The sequence below is a fragment of the Ornithodoros turicata genome, chromosome 2, assembly GCF_037126465.1.
Source record: "Ornithodoros turicata isolate Travis chromosome 2, ASM3712646v1, whole genome shotgun sequence".
NCBI classification, from domain to species: Eukaryota; Metazoa; Arthropoda; class Arachnida; order Ixodida; family Argasidae; genus Ornithodoros; species Ornithodoros turicata.
Window position 1 is genome coordinate 88,734,102 of NC_088202.1, and position 19,604 is coordinate 88,753,705.

At 45.5% G+C, this 19,604-nt stretch overlaps 2 protein-coding genes across 7 annotated transcripts in view; one reads left to right on the forward strand and one right to left on the reverse strand.

The window, feature by feature from the left end:
• Positions 1–19,604, forward strand: part of LOC135385710 (acetylcholinesterase-like) — a 93,913-nt gene that overhangs the window by 60,438 nt on the left and 13,871 nt on the right. For 5 of the 6 annotated variants that reach the window (XM_064615180.1, XM_064615179.1, XM_064615184.1 and 2 more), the window contains one exon: positions 11,111–12,595. In XM_064615180.1, coding sequence (XP_064471250.1) covers positions 11,111–12,595 — 1,485 coding nt within the window. Of the gene's footprint in view, positions 1–8,852; positions 9,106–11,110; positions 12,596–19,604 lie in introns of those variants that run through there. The other variant, XM_064615182.1, reaches the window with a different exon arrangement.
• LOC135385712 (acetylcholinesterase-like) overlaps positions 1–19,604 on the reverse strand; it is an 80,379-nt gene that overhangs the window by 53,360 nt on the left and 7,415 nt on the right. The window lies entirely within an intron of this gene.

Here is a 19,604-nt window from a genome sequence, read left to right on the forward strand (position 1 = left end):
AAGCATTGACGGTCATCACGGTCATTGTATTCTTGAGGACGCTTTCACACTGATGCACCAAGAACTCAGACGGAATAAACCAAAGGTTCCGCTGAGCGAATACGGTTTGGAGCCATGGACCTTGGCGTTTACCAACCTTGATAATGTTTCTTCTGCGGCAATAAATAGGGTTAGTCGAAGGCCTCGAACGCGCACACAGGTGTTCCATTAACCACGTTGTCTAAAATTTTAGAAATGACCTCACGAAACTGTCGACGAACCGAATAAGAAATGCGTGCGGTCACGCCACTTTATCAGTTACGCCAAGCTGCATTTGCTATATGCAACGTCTGGTGTTGGTGTCGGGGGGGAGTCGCAATGAAATAACGCGGAAATGGGATGAAAGGCATCTCCAGTGTAGACTGTAATGACATCAACTGCAGCGTCCGAAGCGCGATTTTTCGTATTCTGCATATTATTCCTGCATTTAATGATTTTCCGTAACGCGTTTCCGTGTTACACTTCACGGTGTGTTAATCAAGGACAGCCTTGAAGTCTGCCGAATAAGAGACGAGCGGCCTCAGGCCAATTATAAACACAACGACCGGATCCCGTAGTGTTATATCTGCACGCAAATTGCCGGAAGACCCGTTATGTTCACAGTCAGATGCCAAATGCCCCCAACCACTGACACCTTGACATTGCGTTGTTAACAATATCGCGCTGGCTACATCAATTAACGTTTATGAGGGTCGCAGTTTACCTTGCCGTCGACCGGGTGCTGAATGGACAAAAGAATTTTTAGTTGTGCACCGGTAAGGGAAACAATGGCGTCCTTTGTTCTACACTGGTAAGAAAAATGATACAAGCGGCATGGTAAATAGCCATTGAACGGGGCATCAATCACAGTTGTTACAGGCATGATTATACGCTCTTGAAAGCACGCCTTGGCCCCAGTCAACGATGTTGAATGCTTTAATATCCAGGTGATATTAGAGGAATTAAAGAGAGACACCTGAGGTCATCTTCCCGGCAAACACCCATGTGTACACAAAAGTATGAATGTGCCAACCGCAAGTATACGAATACCGTCACCACAAGCACCTGAACACGGATGCTCATGTGAGCTGTCTAGCTTTAATGCAGCAGCAATGGGCATCTCGTTCTGAAATAGTCTGTGCTATGTCCTGCAATACACAGAATACTGGCGTAAGGACGTGGTAAACTAGTTTCTTCCACTGATGGAGTAGAGTATCGCCCCTGGCGGTGAAAGTCCCCATTCATCATCTCACAATAAAGTTGTTGTTGTTTTCTACTGAACCGAACCAGGAGAGTAAAAGGGTGAAAAAAGAAAGAAAGAAAACATTCCACTGACTCTATGACACATCATCTCATCATCGTCTCTTTATGTATGTGTGTCTTTAAAAACAGGGCATTACGAGCTCTGGGATGCCCTACGTAACATGCTCAAATAAATCTACGCAATTAAATATAACGTTAGGCGGCAACAGTTCGGCTTTGGCCACTGAACGTTCCATGCTAACTAAGTAGGCGTCAACAGCATCTGGATACACATATATTGCAGGCCAGTATGAAAAATTGTTATCAGTTCCAGTGAGCAGTACCAGCACCTCCTACGAGGTTTTGGTGCTACCTATTTAGATGACCTTCTCATTAACCTTCACTTTAAATAATAATGAACTAGTACATCTTAATGCAGAAATTATAACTGCTCTACACTCCGCGGTCATGCACCATAGCCAGAGCGCTTGGTCGTTAGGCACTGTATAATTGTGAACAATAAGCTATGTTAGCCTCGAATTATATGATAAGATTTAATTATGTTCTTTTGACTGTAACCGTCTGTCCACTTTCTTCCTCTTTCAGTCTCTTCACGGCCCTTTACTTCCCTGTTTCTTGTACTTTGTTCTCGACGTAAAACCCCGAGTTATTACTATTATTTCGCGTCCTTCCTTCCGTTTTCTTCGTTTGGATTAACATTTTGAAATATCTCGCGATGATGATCTTTGCGAGAAGAAAGACTGGCACTCGTCCACTGTTTCTATGTTTGTGTAACTATGACGTCGAGTGTGTAAATATAGAGTGGAGGGCTCACCTTGGAAAAGAAACGAACTATAAAAAAAGGCCGAGTATATACCTCCGAGTAGTGGCAGAGGTTTTTAAGAAGTATTCGCAATATACCTTAAAACTGGTTTGCGAAGTCCAACTCTTTTCAGTTTATGGGTAATTCAATTCAATTCAATCGTGCTATGTAGTATTTTCATACTGTTTCCGTTCTTTCCTCGAAAGCTGATGGTACTCGTGATACCTTATAGGGACATTTGTATTCAGCAGCGCCGTCCATTCCATACCACATCTCTACAGGCGTTCGAGGTGTGTTATTGTGGTGAATGGGAAGGTATAAGGATGCCGACCGCGTCCGACAGGCGCACAATTTATGCGGCTAATACCGATGTGCTGCTTCCTGATGTGTGTACCCGTGTAATCATCACATTGGGCTCCGCTCTGGAAAAGCGCCAGCCCTCCGCTGTAACCCTTCACCGTCCTCAAACAAGCCGTGAACTTTCGACAAGGGGTTTTCCGGATTACTGTAGTTACATTCTTCCTTTCAAGGTTGGCATTTGTAAATCTGTAATGACAGTGGAAACGTCTGCCCCGAGTCTAACGCTTTAGACCATGTCAGGTCGTGACGCACGGACTTCTCGTTTAAAGCGGCATTCAAGCCTCGCCTGTCAGTCGCCAAAGGGAGATAGCGTGCGCTCGCACTCATTTCCGCGGAGTTCCCGTGGGCTAGTGGCTATGATGATGGCATTCTACGTCAAGCACAGTTCCCTGTGAAGTCTGCCCAGGAAGCCACGGGTAGAAACAAGCTACGTTCGTGAAACAACTGGGCTATATAGTTGTATCGCTGACATCGTGTTACCTTGGCATATAGAAATAAATCCTAGGACGGCGTTATGGAACGTAAACAGGAGCGACATATGAGGCACACTTACTGATCACGTCTCATCGAACAGTTCCGCTTCTTTATAACACACGTCCAAATTTTCAACGTTTCAGGTGAAACACTAGGCGTGAAGCCGACTGCCATAGTCTCGAGCTGACCTGGATACAAACTAAGCTATAGATTGTCGTTAACGAAGAATACGTTATTGGGCTCGGCTCGCCACATTTCAGCGTGCATTCGTTCGCGTTCTCATCAGTACTACATACACAACAGTCCAGTGGGAAGCTCCGAATATGATAAACTGTCCTTCCCGGACCCTTCCTTGACGGACCACTAACATTGGTACATTGATTGGAGATGACACCATATTCAGTGCACTTCACTGCCAGTGATATCATTCGGTGATTGTCGACGCGACAGTGCTTTATGTAACACCTACAGAATATGTATAGCCATCCCCAGGGTTCGAAACTCGTGAACAGTATCAAAAGATACATTATTTATTCCCGTATTAAAATTTCCTGCTCCTAGCTGTCCCTGTGCTAGAGTTACGGTAAAAAAAAAAAAAAATCTCACTGGGAGATGCCATTGGGGACCTCATTCAAGGATGCTACTGATGCAACTACAGCTTCAACAGAACGCAAAATACGTTCTTCGTTTGTGATGTTTGGGTTTTGGGTTGCGGTAATAGCGAATTGATGGACAAAGACCGAATCTACTGGTTCATCAAGCCTTGTCAGTAGGACGAGACGGTGGTTGCTTCATAATTTTTGCGTACAACTGGTTGAAATGTGCGTCCTTCACAGCCATTTGAAAGGACGTTTGTTGAAGCTGCATCAATTCCCTAGCAACACTAAAACAAGCGTGGGCTTGCTTGTATTCTTTTTGAATGGGTTCACTGCGAGACGCGATGTTCCTTTTCTTTAGCGCCGATGTCTGCTCTTTTAACACCCACAATCCCATCTTTTTGTAGCTCAAACGGTGACTAATGATATCATTGAAGCACCCGACGAAGAAGAGGGAGAAATAAAAAGTACACGCGCAGTGAACACCCCACGCAGGAGCATTCAGAGGATGCTGGATATAGTAAGGAGGAGAGAGGGGGGGGGGATATACATTTATTAAAAGGAAAGGTCTGCCAGACATATAGTAAGGAGATGGGAATCATCTGGTGCAGATTAGACGTGGTATCATTTTATTGGGACCGAAGATATGCACAAGAGAGCGAATACAAAGTAGTAGATATACGACGTGACTAGTTCTCAGAAGAGTTATAGCACTCATCGTAGATTTTAGGTGACCGAAATTATCCGCAGTCCTACCCTGCGGCACGTGCAGCAGGCCGCCACACAAGCAGGCCGCCACACAAGCAGGCTGACACACCTTACGTGTAAATCTACTCCAATTACCTTTACGTACGGTGCTGGTTACGGCGTGTACTGGGTATAGGACGCGGCCGCTGCTATGTTAGCATCGTCATTTTCACAGGCGGCGCGATGTGTGACTGGTGAGAACTTACGTTGCACTGCGTGCGCAAGGAAGGTTATCGACTTAGCGACTAAGATACTGCCACAAGTATCGCGAAGAGGTCACGATAATCATGAAGCTCCACATTCAATGCCACTATAGTAGTTCTCGTGGAAGTTCCAAGGACTAAATCGGAGACGCCAAGGAAGGCAATACAGACGAATGTCGGCACAGTTCCCCCTGAAGTCGGCACAGGACGCATACTAACCCCCCTGTCCCCCACTCCTTCCTGCTGTCCTTTCTCCATCTGTCCTCATCTGTACGCCGCTCGTAGCCACAGTTGCTTCGCGGCGCTAACGCGAAAGTAAAAAAAAGGAAGGCAATACACGTGATTGCCTGAGAAAAATGCCGTTACTACAGTGTTTTCCCATATTCTGACGGTATACTATATCGAAGAGCATGTTACACAGTTGGAAAAAGGCGTGTACTGTTCATGGTGTACCATTTTGTTGTGTGTAGACATCGGCACGATAAATTAAGGACACGTCCTCGCAGGTGCGAGTAATTACGCACACGCGGTGCACGTAGACAAGCAAATGAGCGTTCAGAACATATTTGTCAACAACCTGCCTTGACAAGTGTGCTGCGACTCATGATGATGGTCTTTGTTTTAAGCTTCTAGAAGATTCCGTACAGCCTTGGGCGCTAAAGGGTAACGTTGTGTTCAGTATAGGACAAACGCCAAGCCGCGGGAAATCAATCGTTTGAAAAAGTTTACATGAAGTACTCTTCCTTACAACCTTTTGACTTGCACGGTGCTTGTGGTCCTTTACGGACTTTTGATGAGGTGAGGGTGAGGTGTAGAGAATGAAACTATGGAGATATTGGTTATACAATTGTCACAAATCCGTGATTCCGGCGTATTTCGGGAACTTTTTCGAACATGGACTATGTAGCCAAAAGTACGGTAGCCGAGAGCTGCATTTGTTTTTTTTACATCATGTACTTTGTCTAGACGTCGAAATGGCCTTTTTCCTGCGAAAAGCAGTTAGTGTTTATGTCTGGGGACCGAACATTAGGAAGGGCAGCGAACCCCTGGCCGTGTGGTCGCAGGTGTCAAGTGACACCACCGAGTGTGTGTGCGTCTGGAAGTCTGGAATTCCTCCTTCCCGGGACTTGAGAAAAAGAACATAACAAGCAAAACGAACAGTGAACCAGACCAGGAGCGAGACCAAGAAACGTCAGTCGTGGTTTGGAAACAAGCGTGTGCGGCAGCGTCAGCGTCAGCCCTCGAGGGGAGACGTCGGCGAGTTCCTTTGTTTGGGTGCGTCGTGCAAGAAACCGCAGAGACCACAGACCGAAAAGGACCCCCGCCGCGTGACCCGGCTCATCACCGCACCATTCTGACAACGGACATTCGGACCTTCTGTGCAAAACAGCTAAGACTTTGAAATTCTCTGTCACCGTGTTGAAACTGTGTTAAGGCCATTTCCACGTAGATAATTTTTTTCTTAATGAGCATTGCACCTTGTAGTATTGAGTTATAATTAGTATCTGTGTGGAGCATTCATCGGTTGTTTCTTTTTAATTTTGTAAGATTGAGTAAAACGTTGTGTTGGATTGTTATCGTTGTACCCTGAGTCACTCCTTTGACGATTACACCATCGTGCTCGAACGAGTGCTGATCGCCCTGGGTCGAACTAAGTATTGTCGAGGGAATCGTGGGTTGGCTAGAGTGTTGATTTGTCCGTCAGTAACCGCCGAGTGTAGACCGGCGAGTGCATAAGCCTCTCAGTCTTCGGGACCGAGCGCTTAACGGAGTAAAGTGGTGTACAACCACATCGCAATCAGCATCCCCACCGATTTTGGGAATCATCTCAAAACGCGAATTGAAGTTCATTCCCAATCGACCATATGTACTTAACAACAATCAAGGGTCCGGCTGCTCCAAACCACTTAGCAGGATGAATGTGTCCTTGCTTGTATGGACATGTCTGTGTGTGTGAAAGAGCGAAAGGAATGCAAAACTATTAATATGTGTAAGGAGCCGCTATGTCCACGGGGAATTTTAGCAACTCCCGGGGCTTTCGCCGCCTTAGCCCAGCCGGCCATGCTCCTAACAGCCTGTTCAGGTCGGGTGGACGGTGTTGTAGTCTTTGTAATGTGCTCGTGATGAACAAACCGACCTCTCTGTTATACGCTGTGAAGTGCGAAGTGTCTTGCCAATGTCGGACAACAATAAAAGGAAAGGCGGAAACGCGGAAAATGTTCGGACAGAACACATTTGTGGAAGCTACGTGAGCTGCGACGTTCGCTCACCCGCGATTTATTTCAGATTGCACCGCACCATTCTTTTTAAAGACAAACCGCATAAATACTAATAGTACAGCACGATGATTAGCTGTGATAGAGTTATTTGAATAACTATGAGTGCATTAGGTCCATATTAATATAAGTGCCTCTGAGGAAATGAAGGCGATTTTGGCATCTCTCTTGGCCAGGAAAAACTAATCTAGGAACGTTGGGCGGAAGATCAGCTATATGTGAGTGCTTGCCCGTGAATACCTGTTGGGGACAACGACGACGCAGGGATTTGCCGTGGTTCTTTTCGGGCATGTGTTTGGGTCACATTAAAAGGTTACAAGCTGTTGCAATCCCCACCCATTTATGCCAAGGTTCCGATGCAGATAATGATGCTGATAAGATATTGTACCAGCTGTGAGAGCTGAAATTACACAATAGACAAGCTAATTGATTGTGTTGCGTACACCACGCCGTGTCAGCAGAACCGACCGTTTATTACGGAGAAAAGCGCGCAGTTATGCCTTGCGCCATACAGCAACACCTACCGCTATAACCGCCCTGTCTCAGCCAAAACAAAATCTGGGCTGATCCAGATAAATAGGTTCGGGGTTAATCGGAGCCCAGCTGTACAAATTTCTCGACGCAATAGAAAGCGCCCCGATATCTCTTCCTGACGATTCTTTCTTCATCTGGTCTGATTCGGAAAGTAGGCTGCTTTCGCATGCATACGGACTGACGCGTCGGCATAGTAACCTGATACGACAATCGCGTCAGAAAAATTTGCGTGTTATGCCTCCTTTAGTGACCCCAGCCAGGGGAGCTGGTTACATAGAGATCGGAGATAACAAATTGTACATTCACGATCCGACGTCTGCCGTCTCATTTGCATCTGCAGGAAGTGCGAATGCCGCATTTACCAGATCGCGCTGCAAACCACAGTACAGTACGGGGAGTTGTCCAAATGGTATTGCCGTCCGAGAGTCCTCAGAACTAATTGCGCATCTGCGAGTTAGTAAAGTAATTGGTAATTTGTTATCCGCTTATTAGTGCGCAGGTACATCTTTCTCCACTGCATGATGAGTAGATTGTTAACGAAGATATCTGATGGAACCTTCTGATAAAAGTGCAAAAACATTCAGTTAGAATTGCATCAGGTAGAGAGGAAGTGTGGTAAAGAGAGTCAACAAGATTGGAAACAAAGCAGACTCGGACAAAAGTAGAAACCGGCGAAATAATAGCTGGGCAGGCACACAAACTAACATTATATCTGATACTTTCCTCATTCCCATGGGTGGCATGCATTGCGACGGTATTTCCCAAAACGAAAAGCTAACAGCACAGCGTAAATTGCTTAATAAGCGCCGTGTTACAAGCGCAGCTAACAGGGACAAGGGGGAGACAGACAACACAGCGCTAACTTCCAACAATTTTATCGAACCAAGTCGAACCAAATTGAACCAAATTGTCCCTGTTAGCTGCGATTGTAACACGATGTTCATGTACCAACAAGCCCAGATTGCTGCATTGCTTAAAAAGCTAGACTTTCTGTCCTGGAGCTTACCCAGGCCATAACTGAAGAGCTCTATCAGCCGTACAATGCTTAACCTCAGATGACACGACAAAACGTGCGGTCCAGAGTCGCTCCACTTTCTCTGCCATTGCCCTGAGAAACTGTATCGTTAACGGACAACGAATCCCTTAATGCTTTCACCGCAACCGCACACACGATTTCATGAGTTAGCCAGCCTATTGTCATAGATTGCGCAAGCTTCTCGCCATCCATCTTCAACTTTTCGCTCCCATGACCCTATCATGCGTAGCTGGCAAAATGAGTGATCGCGGGGCTACTTTCTGTCCACGCGAAACCTGTCCAAAGACGAGAGGATATGTCTTTCACCCTCGTGCTACTGTCAAGAAACGGGTCGGAAATGTGTATTGTCTGTCTTTAACGAACTTGCCCGTAGTGATTATGGGACCCGGTTTCATAATTGCGGGCAGAGGTATCCCTTTCCCTGCTAGCGGCATTCGGTGGAAGAATCATGCGCGGGAGCAGCGCCAACGAACGAAGCATCGCCTCTCTCTTCCCGCGTTCAAGGCCTGGGCGTCGAAAGGAGCCTCAAAAAGTGTCGCCCAAGAGCTCGCTAGCGCATTGTGCACTCCTCCACTTCCGAAGGACAACGCTAGGATGCTTTTCTCTTTCCGGAGGCTGTGCTCTGGAGAAAATCTTGAGGTGCTTCTCCGACGAGCTGCTCATCATCTTCCATCCACGCTTCTGTGATGCGCTTTGTGAACCGGTGATTGGGTTCAACTTCGACAGCAATTAGGGATAATACTGCGGACAGGAAGACAGTGCAACTATAGCGAGTGGTGATCCTTCCAATGTTCAGGTGTGTCCATTGGTGTCCTCTATGGATATGCTGCTCACGTCTTCAGGCGCTCTAGGAAAGGGAGAGGCGAAACACCGTAAAAGCAGGAATTTTCGTGCCGCTAGTTATTGGTAGCGACGATAGAAAGGTAAACAGTAATTGCCGTTTGCAACCACTGGTTTACGCGAAGCCCAACTGACCCATTGAGTGCAGTTTGTTGCGGAACTATTTTAGGGGACATTTTCCACTTCCACACTTCCAATAACTAAACGTTGGTTCCATGCTTGTTCCAACATAGTTTCGTTATTTTCAGCTCTCGGAAATATATGCTTGAACGTCAAGGTCAAGTTCACCGGAGGTGCTGCGGCAAAAGCCTCGGACTACCAGCATTCTGACTGAGATCAGCATCATCCCATAACTGCACAGAACATGCACCGCGAAATTAGGGTCCCGCGAAATATTTCCCAAGCGTCCCGCCATGCGAATTCAGAAATTAGTAATGCAGCGAAATTAACCACATAAGATGCGTTTTCACCACACGGCTCCAAAGTCCGTGGATTATGGTTGTACAGGCACTGTAAGGCATAACCTGGAGACAGCTGTGACATGAATATATCGTTGTTAATGAATTTTGTACACCTGACTGGGAGTTCATCAGGCAAAAAACTATAGTGCCGTTACGGGTTTCGTTTTCGTGGTTATTGGCTATACTACTAAGGAGCGTTGTGGCTTTTTGTGTTGTGTTATTGACAGTGTGTTTTACAGTTTTTTACAGTTTTGTTTTACTGTTGACAGTATGTTGACAGTGTTGTTTAAGTTCATAAATAAGCTAATCCCAAAAGTGGCCCAACAGCACCTACTGAAGGTTGTCAGTCATACGAACCCATGAAGTACTGCGTGCCAACAAGGAAGTTAATAAAGGAACTTTGCCGTCGCGCGTGAAATGGTTTTCGAACCATGAGTAATAATCGGTGCAAGCACGACTTTCTAACAATGGATTCAGACTACGTAAATATTGTAAATAATCACAACCAATTTTCAGTCGAATTTTGCTTGGTATGTGTACATACGAATGGTATATTGTACATATTTTTAGCAGTTTGACATACTTGTAACGATAGTTTGCACGTAGAACATTTACGTTGTTAAAGTGTTAGTGAACAGCAAAGTGTATTCTGCCCAGTTACTTGTGTAATTAGGTAACTATGTTAATAAAATATTCTGAAGAGCACGACTTTCAGGATTACATGTAAACTAATGTTTCGTGCGAAAGTTAGAAGATAATGCAGGAGGTTACTATTCAGAAAGTAACCTAAATTTCTACCAAGACAGCACCAAGGACGGAATAGCCCTAAGTGAAGGTTAGGGGAAACCTGCAGCCGGTAACTTTATCGATGTTCGCCGTTGACGGCTATCTCGAGCGCGTACTTAATTAGGGGCATAAGGAGGTGCTTATCAATTGAGTTTAGGTGCTATGAGAGCAGATAATATCCCTAGACATGACTAGTTGTGTCTCATTAGCGTCCTGTTTGTATGTGAAAATAATGCTTACGTTGCGTTGTTTGCGTCATAGGATATACATAATGTTCTCACATGCATATTCATTATTGTAACCGTCTTCACCTGGCCACTGCATGCGTATTTACATTCCAACAACAATGCACGGGAACCTTGCCAAGTGAATTCCATAGAAGAGATGAACACCTCTCGTAAGTGCAATAGCGCGTAACGTTCACAAAATAGTGCCTCCTTTTCTGGGCACGTGGTTTCTAGAAGAAAGTAGAAGCAATCCACGGTACGTGGAACCCGATAACGCGTTGAAGAGGAACAAATGAAGGGAGCATCCGGAATAAGGGGCTTCGGCCTTGATATTAGGGAAACTTATTCAGCTAGTCAGATGTAGTCAAGTGAGGGACAGCTAGTGGGGAAAGGGGAGCGCTTATATCTTCGCGCAGCACTGTAATGTCAAACATAGGCGAACGCCTGCGTCTTCTGGAACATTCAAGTTTCTCGTCATTTCTTTCAGCTCTGTTGGAATGTACGTCAACGTGTGTGCTAGCCTGGTGCTACTAGCATACGTCACGTCTGCGTCTGAAAATGACATTTTCCCAGCGGCACCCGTGGTCTGCCCCCAAATGGGCTGTCTCAGAGGTAGAAGAACTCTTGTGCAGGGGAAAATCATCAACCAGTACGTCGGCATCCCTTATGCAATGCCACCTACGGGAGCCAATCGCTTCAAGAAGCCGGAGCCCCAGTATTCGTGGGGTTCCCACGTGTTTAACGCCACTGCAACACCACCTTCGTGTCCGCAACACTACTTCTACGCGGATACGCGCTGGAACAACTACGACGTGAGCATCAACGAAGACTGCTTGTATCTGAACGTCTGGTCACCTGAAGAATGTTACTTTGACGAGACATGCGACAAGAAACCCGTCGTCGTATTCATACACGGAGGTGCGTTCACGTATGGGGGTATCGAGAAATCTTCCGGAGACCTGTCCAACTTAGCTGCCACGGCTAACGTAGTTGCAGTGTCTATGAACTATCGCTTGAACGCCTTGGGTTTTCTTTATGGACGCAGTGAAGACGTGCCGGGAAATGTTGGACTGTACGATCAGAACATGGCCTTGAAGTGGGTGAAGGACAACATCGAGTCCTTCAACGGAGATCCCAAAAGTGTAACAATAGTAGGTCATGACGCTGGTGCTCAAAGTGTCGGTTACCACATAGTGTCACCAAAAAGCAGGAACTTGTTCAAGAGAGCAGTGCTGTTGAGCGGTAGTCCATATACAACGATGCCGCTGAATAAACAAGACATTGCATACAACAGAGGGATTGCTGTAGCTCGAAAGCTTGGGTGTAGCGCAGACAAACTCATGGAGTGCTTGCGTGAGAAAGACGCCATGGACGTTGCTGCTAAGTCACAATATGAGTACAGACGAGGTGATCTGTCACTGCTGCCGGTCTTCGGAGAGGACTTTTTGCCACGGTCTCCAAAAGAGTTGATGAAGGAAATAGAAGATATCCGTGGTCTGGAGGTCCTGATGGGAATCACCGAAGAAGATGGTTCGGACGATCTCTACTACAATGGGTATTTTGACGCGGAACCAGTTGAAGAAATGAAGATGGGCGACATCAGTTACGCTGTAGGACTGTTCTACGGGATGATGTATAAGAAGAATGCCCTGCCGATTATAAAGTACTACTTGGGCAACGTTTCGAGAAGTGACCCTAGCGACATGATTAAAGCTGGAGGTCGCGCCATTGGAGACGGAATGACATTGTGCCCAGAGAATAATTTTGCCGAAGACTTGGCCGACAGAGGGGCGAAAGTGTACTACTTCATGCTCACCCAGAAGTCTTCGTTTGGCTCTGAGCTGCTGGGACCGACTGGTGGTGAAGACATGCTTTACATGCTTGGATCAATGAGTCACATGACTGCTAATGACGAAGAACGTAAGCTCTCTCACAGGATGATGAGGATGGTGGGAGAGTTCGCGCGAACAGGGTAAGTGAGACTCATCTGCCTGTGTTTAGTGACGGATATTTTTTCTTTTCTACAGAGTACTTATCAATTTATCAGTTATTTCTACAGAGTACTTATCAATTTACCAGTTATTCCAGTGCTAGGTCATGGTTCGTTAACACAATGCTCTCGCAGACAACAGCGCTTTTCCTTTGTGTCTGTCCTAAGAACCGTTTACTCCTGTACCCTCTCTTCTGAGCTGCAAAAACGCATATTTGAATTTTTCGTGACATCATCGTGTTAGGTAAAGTCCAGTTGCCTTGAACTACGCTCCCTATACAGAAATGTAGATGTAAATGCCAAACACCGCCACCTACTGCAGTGTCTGAGGCTGTTTTGGCGAGCTTGTATAATGTACCTCCATCGTATGGCGAAGTAGCCTTCCAGGGCTTATCTTACGCGTCCAGTACGAACGAAATTATTAAGCACACACTTCCTGAACTTTGCACGCGTGTTTTGTGAAGCTGCTAAATAATAGCGAAATGGGAAAAATAATACGTGGAGAGCAACGCTGCGCTTGGAAAATTAACAAAGTCCGCGGATGAATGCCACAGGTAATCATATCCGAATTCTATCAAAGTTGATTACTAAACGCATTTGCCGGGGCGTGAGAACCGACCTGATGTTCTGTGAGTGATCCAGGAGAATAATTTACATATTGAAAGTGTACACCTCATACTACATCCCCATGACAGCAGGTGGTCCTCCTGACAGAGAGAAAAGTGAAGTTAATTGGCCTAACGTCAAGGTCAATTGCTCAAATGACGTCAACGAGTAAAAATAACTGCAACCTCTGTATCCTAGGATATCTTCCAAAACAACAAATGTTAAAAATGCCGGCGGTGTCACGGACCCAGACACGCCTCAACCTCATGATGGTGGAAGTGTGATGAATCGTAAGACGTCCCCGCGTACCACATCGTAGTACTATAATAGAGAGATTCACTATCTGCTCCCACATATCAGAACGTATTTTCAGGAGAATATAATCAACAAGTTTATGAAGAAGTGGATACATATTACGAACGGCCGCACTTGATGCGATGCAGCATAATAAGGGATCCACTGATGCGTATCTTTCCCAAGGTCTCCGAGCAACTCTCGCAACGATAAATGCCTTCTCTCATGTATCATTTACGCGTTAGCGCCAATAGCCGTAAATACATGTGAAGAAACACGCGTCGGAACATACCCTTTGATATGATCTGAATTGATTTGAAGGAAACATACAACGGTTAGTTCGGCTTCACTGGTATGAGACCAGCGACTCCACATCAGTTGCACCAGCTACATTGGCGAAAAATTCTTGGAACGATGATGATGATGATAATGGATCCGACGAAAACGATTGCAAATACAGAGTTGGCATAAAACACACAAATAACGAGAGATGGGACGAATCCAGAAATTTCCGAATCTGAATCCGAATCCGAGGAAGGTTCGGCGAATCCACGAATCTTACGAATCTCGAATCTTTCAAATCGTTTCTTAAAAAAAAAGAAAAAAGAAGAAGTAAAAGAGTTTAAAACGCCAGGGAAAATAACACTTCTATTGTAAAGTGTTTTGAAGCAGAATTTGATATGTTTATTTAATGTGAAACAAATTAAATAATAGTTCACTTTCAGGAGCAAGATACCCGTATACTTCTTCCTAAATGTAATTTATTTAACATGTTGTTCATCAACTACAGGAAATACATAAACTCTCGAGCCTGAATTCTTTCTGTGAAACTAAGAAACAATCAAAAGCAAAACCATGTTACTTTAGACTTCTAATGAGAGTTCCTGCTTGAACTCTTTCAGTCCAGAGCAATGTAAACAAACAAAAAAGAAAACTCCCAGCGGCCAATCAGGCTTTCGGTGGACTCCGGACGCGCCAATTTTGAAAAGAAACAAACAAACGTGGTTGGTGGATTCGAAAGATTCGATTCGCCGTTTTGGGCACTGGGATTCGGGTTCCAAAGTTTCGAATCCCTCACTAGGATTCGAGGGTTCGCAGATTCGGTTGGCTCATCCCTACAAATAACCCTGTTCTAATTGAGCTACTTAATCTCAGAAGCATTTTTACTATTGCCAGTGTTACTAAGCGTGGACGAGCATATTATTATTGCTAAGCTACGGATAATTTTTCAAACATCCTCGTGCTTGTATTCCTTTACTGACCCTTGGAAAACTTGTTTCCTTTTGCTCTTGAAAGCGATATAGCTATGAAACAGTTCGGAGGGTTGCCATAAACGTGGATCTAGCTAAAACTCATTTGATATGATTGCGTGGGCGTCTGTTTTAATAAGGGAAAAAAAAAGCTTAGAAATCTGGCGGGCTGAATAGGCCTGTTCTTTGTTTCTTTAGCATTACTTTGTGAAGAATACTCCCCTTCTTCCCTGCACGTATTCATCGTAGGAAAGAAATTCACCTGCTGCATCATGTTGGCAAAAACGAAGAAAGCGGCGCTCAAGGCCGGTTTAGTTTTGATGAACGAAGCTAGAACTGCGTGGGCAGCGTTACGGCTCATTTGCACATGCAAAATTTATTAGGGCTGGAAACCAAAGGTGGTACCCACCCGTCTGGTCGAGTCAGCTATGCTTACATCTCTGCATGGCAAATTCCTAAGGTGCTTGTGAATTCGCGTTTTGAATTTCGAGCTACATATTAATTGGAGGTTTCTGTTCGCGTTGTACAAATTCAGCGATATACCTACCCCTAACTGCGAATCGTGTAAATAAATTCTGCTCTCTGTGTGCACGGTACAGAGCTTCACAGGTTGCTATAGCACACATTTCAATACAAGCACGAGCACAGCACGACAGTCTCGCGTCATTACCGTTCACCCTCTCCAGATAGTATTACATAACGCCCGCAAGGAGATTTGTACGTGACTTTCAGATAGGCAAGATCAGAACTCAGAAATTTCTAGCCGTCCGTTCTACAACTAGAGCTTATTGTAGCACCTGGCAGTTAGCAACAAAACTGTTCCATGACAAGATGCATTGATTACAGTGATAGTGATATTTGTGGCTTTACATCGCGAGACAGCTGTGATAAACTTGGTTAGAGTTGGACTGGCGACAAAAAACATAAACGACTAGGGTGTGGAAGTGGTGGCATATGGTACATACTGGACGGCTACGACTTGAAAATATTCCGAAGTATATTATGACACCGCGATATTAAATAGTTTTGAATAGACTTGGAATGGTGAGGCCATTTTTCAACAACAGCAACAATAACAAACATACGATGACGATGATATGGGGTGTTTCAAAGCTTGGGGAACTGTACCCTACCCCTTTCATATGAGACATAGATGAGTGACATGAGAATGATTGACCGAAAAAGGAAAATGGCGATGTGAGTTCCGACAAGGGTGCCTGGACAGCGACCTGGAAAGTGTACTAGAGTAGCCTGTCGGGACAGGCTACTCCAGTACACGTAAATAGAATGGAAAGTAGAAAAGGTAAAACGAATGGAACCCGAGACATCCAAGAGACATAAAAAAATAATAAAAGAGACATAAAAAGCAGAGACTGGCTAATGAATGAGTCCCGTTAATGGCACCATATATAGTTCAGAAGTTCGTAGACTACGCATAGCAAAGGCCCCCAGTGCACATCGGAAAATGTACGCTGCCCTTGTATACGAGAGTAGCCGGGGCACACAGAGCCGTCAGAAGGTGTCGAGAAGGCCACATGATTTCAAAAACTGAACAGCTGCGTATATGGCCGGCAGTTGGTTATCCACAGACCCTGGAAGAAAAGCGAATGAAGTGGAAAGGAGCTAAGTAGTACATAGAACAACTGGGGTGCCTGTGAATACAGAAATACGTGCGGTTTCAAAAAACGCCGAACGCTGAGTATGGAGCACCTCACTGGCGTAAAATGATGGCGTATGTCACGCGGACGTCACCCTGAAAAGACCACTGGGGAGCCTGTCTGCGCCAGTCCTTCGTCCCCCAAGGTTTCCAGTGTTGTGGAAAACAGTTGCTTCCGCTTTTATTTAGGTCGAGCCATCCTTCCTACTCTGTCCTTGAAATTGTTGTACTTGGGGATTATTGAGACTATTATGGTAATTTAGAAATAGCTTTTGTCCCTCTTTCTTTCATACAGATAAGAAGGAAAGCTTATAGTAACGAATAGTGGACGTCAACGGTGTTTACCGAAAAGTTGTGCGAAATTTCGAAAACGAGGTACTCTCTATATAGCTGTACGTCCTCTTTATGGGGCTGTGTAGAATGAATAGCATCGAATGAATCGCAACATGCAATATATGGAAGGGCAGACGCATACAACTGAGCTGTCGTGTCTGATAATGACGATGATATAGAAAACAATATGGTGATGCATGCCCCTTTTAGCGTTGGCCCAGCTATTGTGGAGCGATCAATTAGCACCATTATGACCTTGAGAAGAAATTGCAGCGAACGCAGCACAGTCTTGCGGAAAGCCAGCCTCCCAGCGCCTTCACGGTTCTCAAGACGTTCACCATTTATTCTCTCGAAGTCGCCGAGGTAGGCCTAGGCCGTTGGGCTGCTGTGCATGGCTCAGCTCAGCATCGCTGGCTGTGCTCCGTCACTCCACATTTTTTGCACACCGTTGTGCTCGTGACACCAATATTCTTAGAAACGCATTCCTCAATAGAAGGTGCGTTGATTGTCGGCGAAGTAGTTTATCGTAGTAGTAGACGAGACAACAAAACATAAGGACAAACAGAACCTCACACACACAGGCAATCATCCTCAACACATTCTCTCTTACAGCTTACGCTTGTCCCATCCTACAGTTGGCAATACGAAACGCGTTCTCTCTTACATTGTTATAAGCCACTCTCACATTCACACAGACGAATGCACTCGTGGCGGGCGGCATCTTTCTCAAGCAACGTAATAGTAGATGACGCAATGAAACATAGAAGGACAAAGACAGCACTTAAGCCTCACAATGCCCAGTTGCATACTTCGATTAAAGAAGACATTAGATAAAAGGGCACCAGCAGCGCGATTCAAACGCACCATCGAACCACGATTGATACGAAACCAATCTGGACACCATCGGACTTCGATCGTTATTGTGAAGGGGCTCGTTATTTTATTCCCCCCATTCCAACCAGCAATGGGGTAGAGTATCGCCTGTGGCGATGAACCTCCCCACTCTCCAAGGTCAAAAATAAAGTTGTTGTTGTAAACCCACACACTCCAATTTCAGGTCAGAGGTGCCGCCAGTCGAATGCTACCAGGCAGCGACGTAGCCAGAAAAATATTTCGGGAGGGGTTCTATGGGCTCTTTACATGGGAGAGGAGGATTTCCCATCGATTCCCTCTTTCAAGGGCACTACCAAAGGTACCATTTCGGGGGTCAGGGTTTGAACCGCAAGTACCCACCCCCCCACACCTGGCTACGCCAATGCTACCAGGTGCTCGAGTCGTTTAATCGAAGTAGTGCGTGCAGCGTGTCCTTGACTGTTCGGTGTGGCAGAGACATAGTCATTATTGTTCTTACGATACAAGGTAAAGGGGACGATACATCCTTTGGTGAATCCGTGTAGGATGAGAGAATCCATTACACGCGTACGTTGACACTTTCGGTTGTTTCCTTTATTGAGCCTATAGGCGTTGAACAGGGTTGACGTCAAATAGCTTGTGCATCGTGTCCTCAGACAGACGCCGCGGGGCGCTTCCAAGGCCATCTGCTTCGTATCTCCGACGCTCATGCAAGTTCAGTGCGGTTGGGCTTTGACCTCTGCAATGTACAGTGTGTTGGAAGGCTTCTCCATCATATGAGACACAGATGAAGCACTACAGCGCACACACTCTGCGATAGCGACATGACAGAAAAGTGTAAGGCTAGCTTCTTAGCGGCTAGAGGCTAGCCGAAAAGTTGTGGCTTGTTGTATCGTGTGACAATCAAGGCTGAATAATTAATACAACATCTACAATAAGAAAAGAGTTTCCGTGCAATGCGAAAAAAAAAGAAAGAAGAAGAAAAGGAGTGGCATCGCTAAACAAGCTCACAGAATTGAAAGCCTCGATGCAGATTATCCGTGCGTCCTTGTTCTTAGCTAGTTTCACGGTGAGATTAAGACAACTACTGTGAACATGTGTGAACCGGGCGTTACGTTGCGGTAGGTCTCCACATGAAATTTAATAAACAAAATGAAGGGAAGGTGAAAAGAGAAAACAAGGAAATAGTTCTAATAACTGATTCAAACCACGTCGACTCAAACTGACTCAAACCTTGAAAGGTAACGGAATGCAAAAGAAAGCGTAATTTAGTCGTACATTTTTCTTGTTGGTTGTTGTTGTTGGGGAGACACCTATTGCCCAGGGAACGATGGTGTATTGAGCGATGTGGAAGTGGGGTACAGAAATGCAGGAAGTCGCGGGTCGACTAAACTTTTTGCTTGTTCTAATCATTATCGGCATCATCACCGCCTTCCACATCTGGGCTGCCCGCCGAAGTAGCCCAGATTTGTCCTGGAGAGTGGCACCGTGTATGGTTTTCCCGGCTCTCTCTGTCACCGAAGTACCTCGCAGATTAGTGTTAGAAAACACAGTAAAATTATGATTTGAAACAATACACTCGAGCGCAGAGCTTGTGCCGTTCTATTCCACCGCTGCTCTCGGTCGATTGATTCTGTTTAGTAGCCTAGCTTGCGAAACTAAATCGCCCTTACATCACAAGCTTGCTACGGGGAGCACCAAACGGTGAACAAGTATGATGTAATTTGCGCTACCAGAGACGAATATGAGCGCACGTCGTGACATACAACTCGAGGCATTTGGTACAGTTGATGCAATCTCGAAGTCAACGTCTAACTGTGGTACAGTACTTAGTGGTGCAACAGCGGGGCGTAACCACAGATATGTCCCACAATCTCAAAAACCGTACCAAAAAAGCAGAACAAGGATATCGGCCTAACTTCCAGGCATGTGCACGTGTAATCATTCGTCGTCCTTTTTAGTCATTGTGCTTTCCAAAGCAGCACGATGTGTTGAAAGT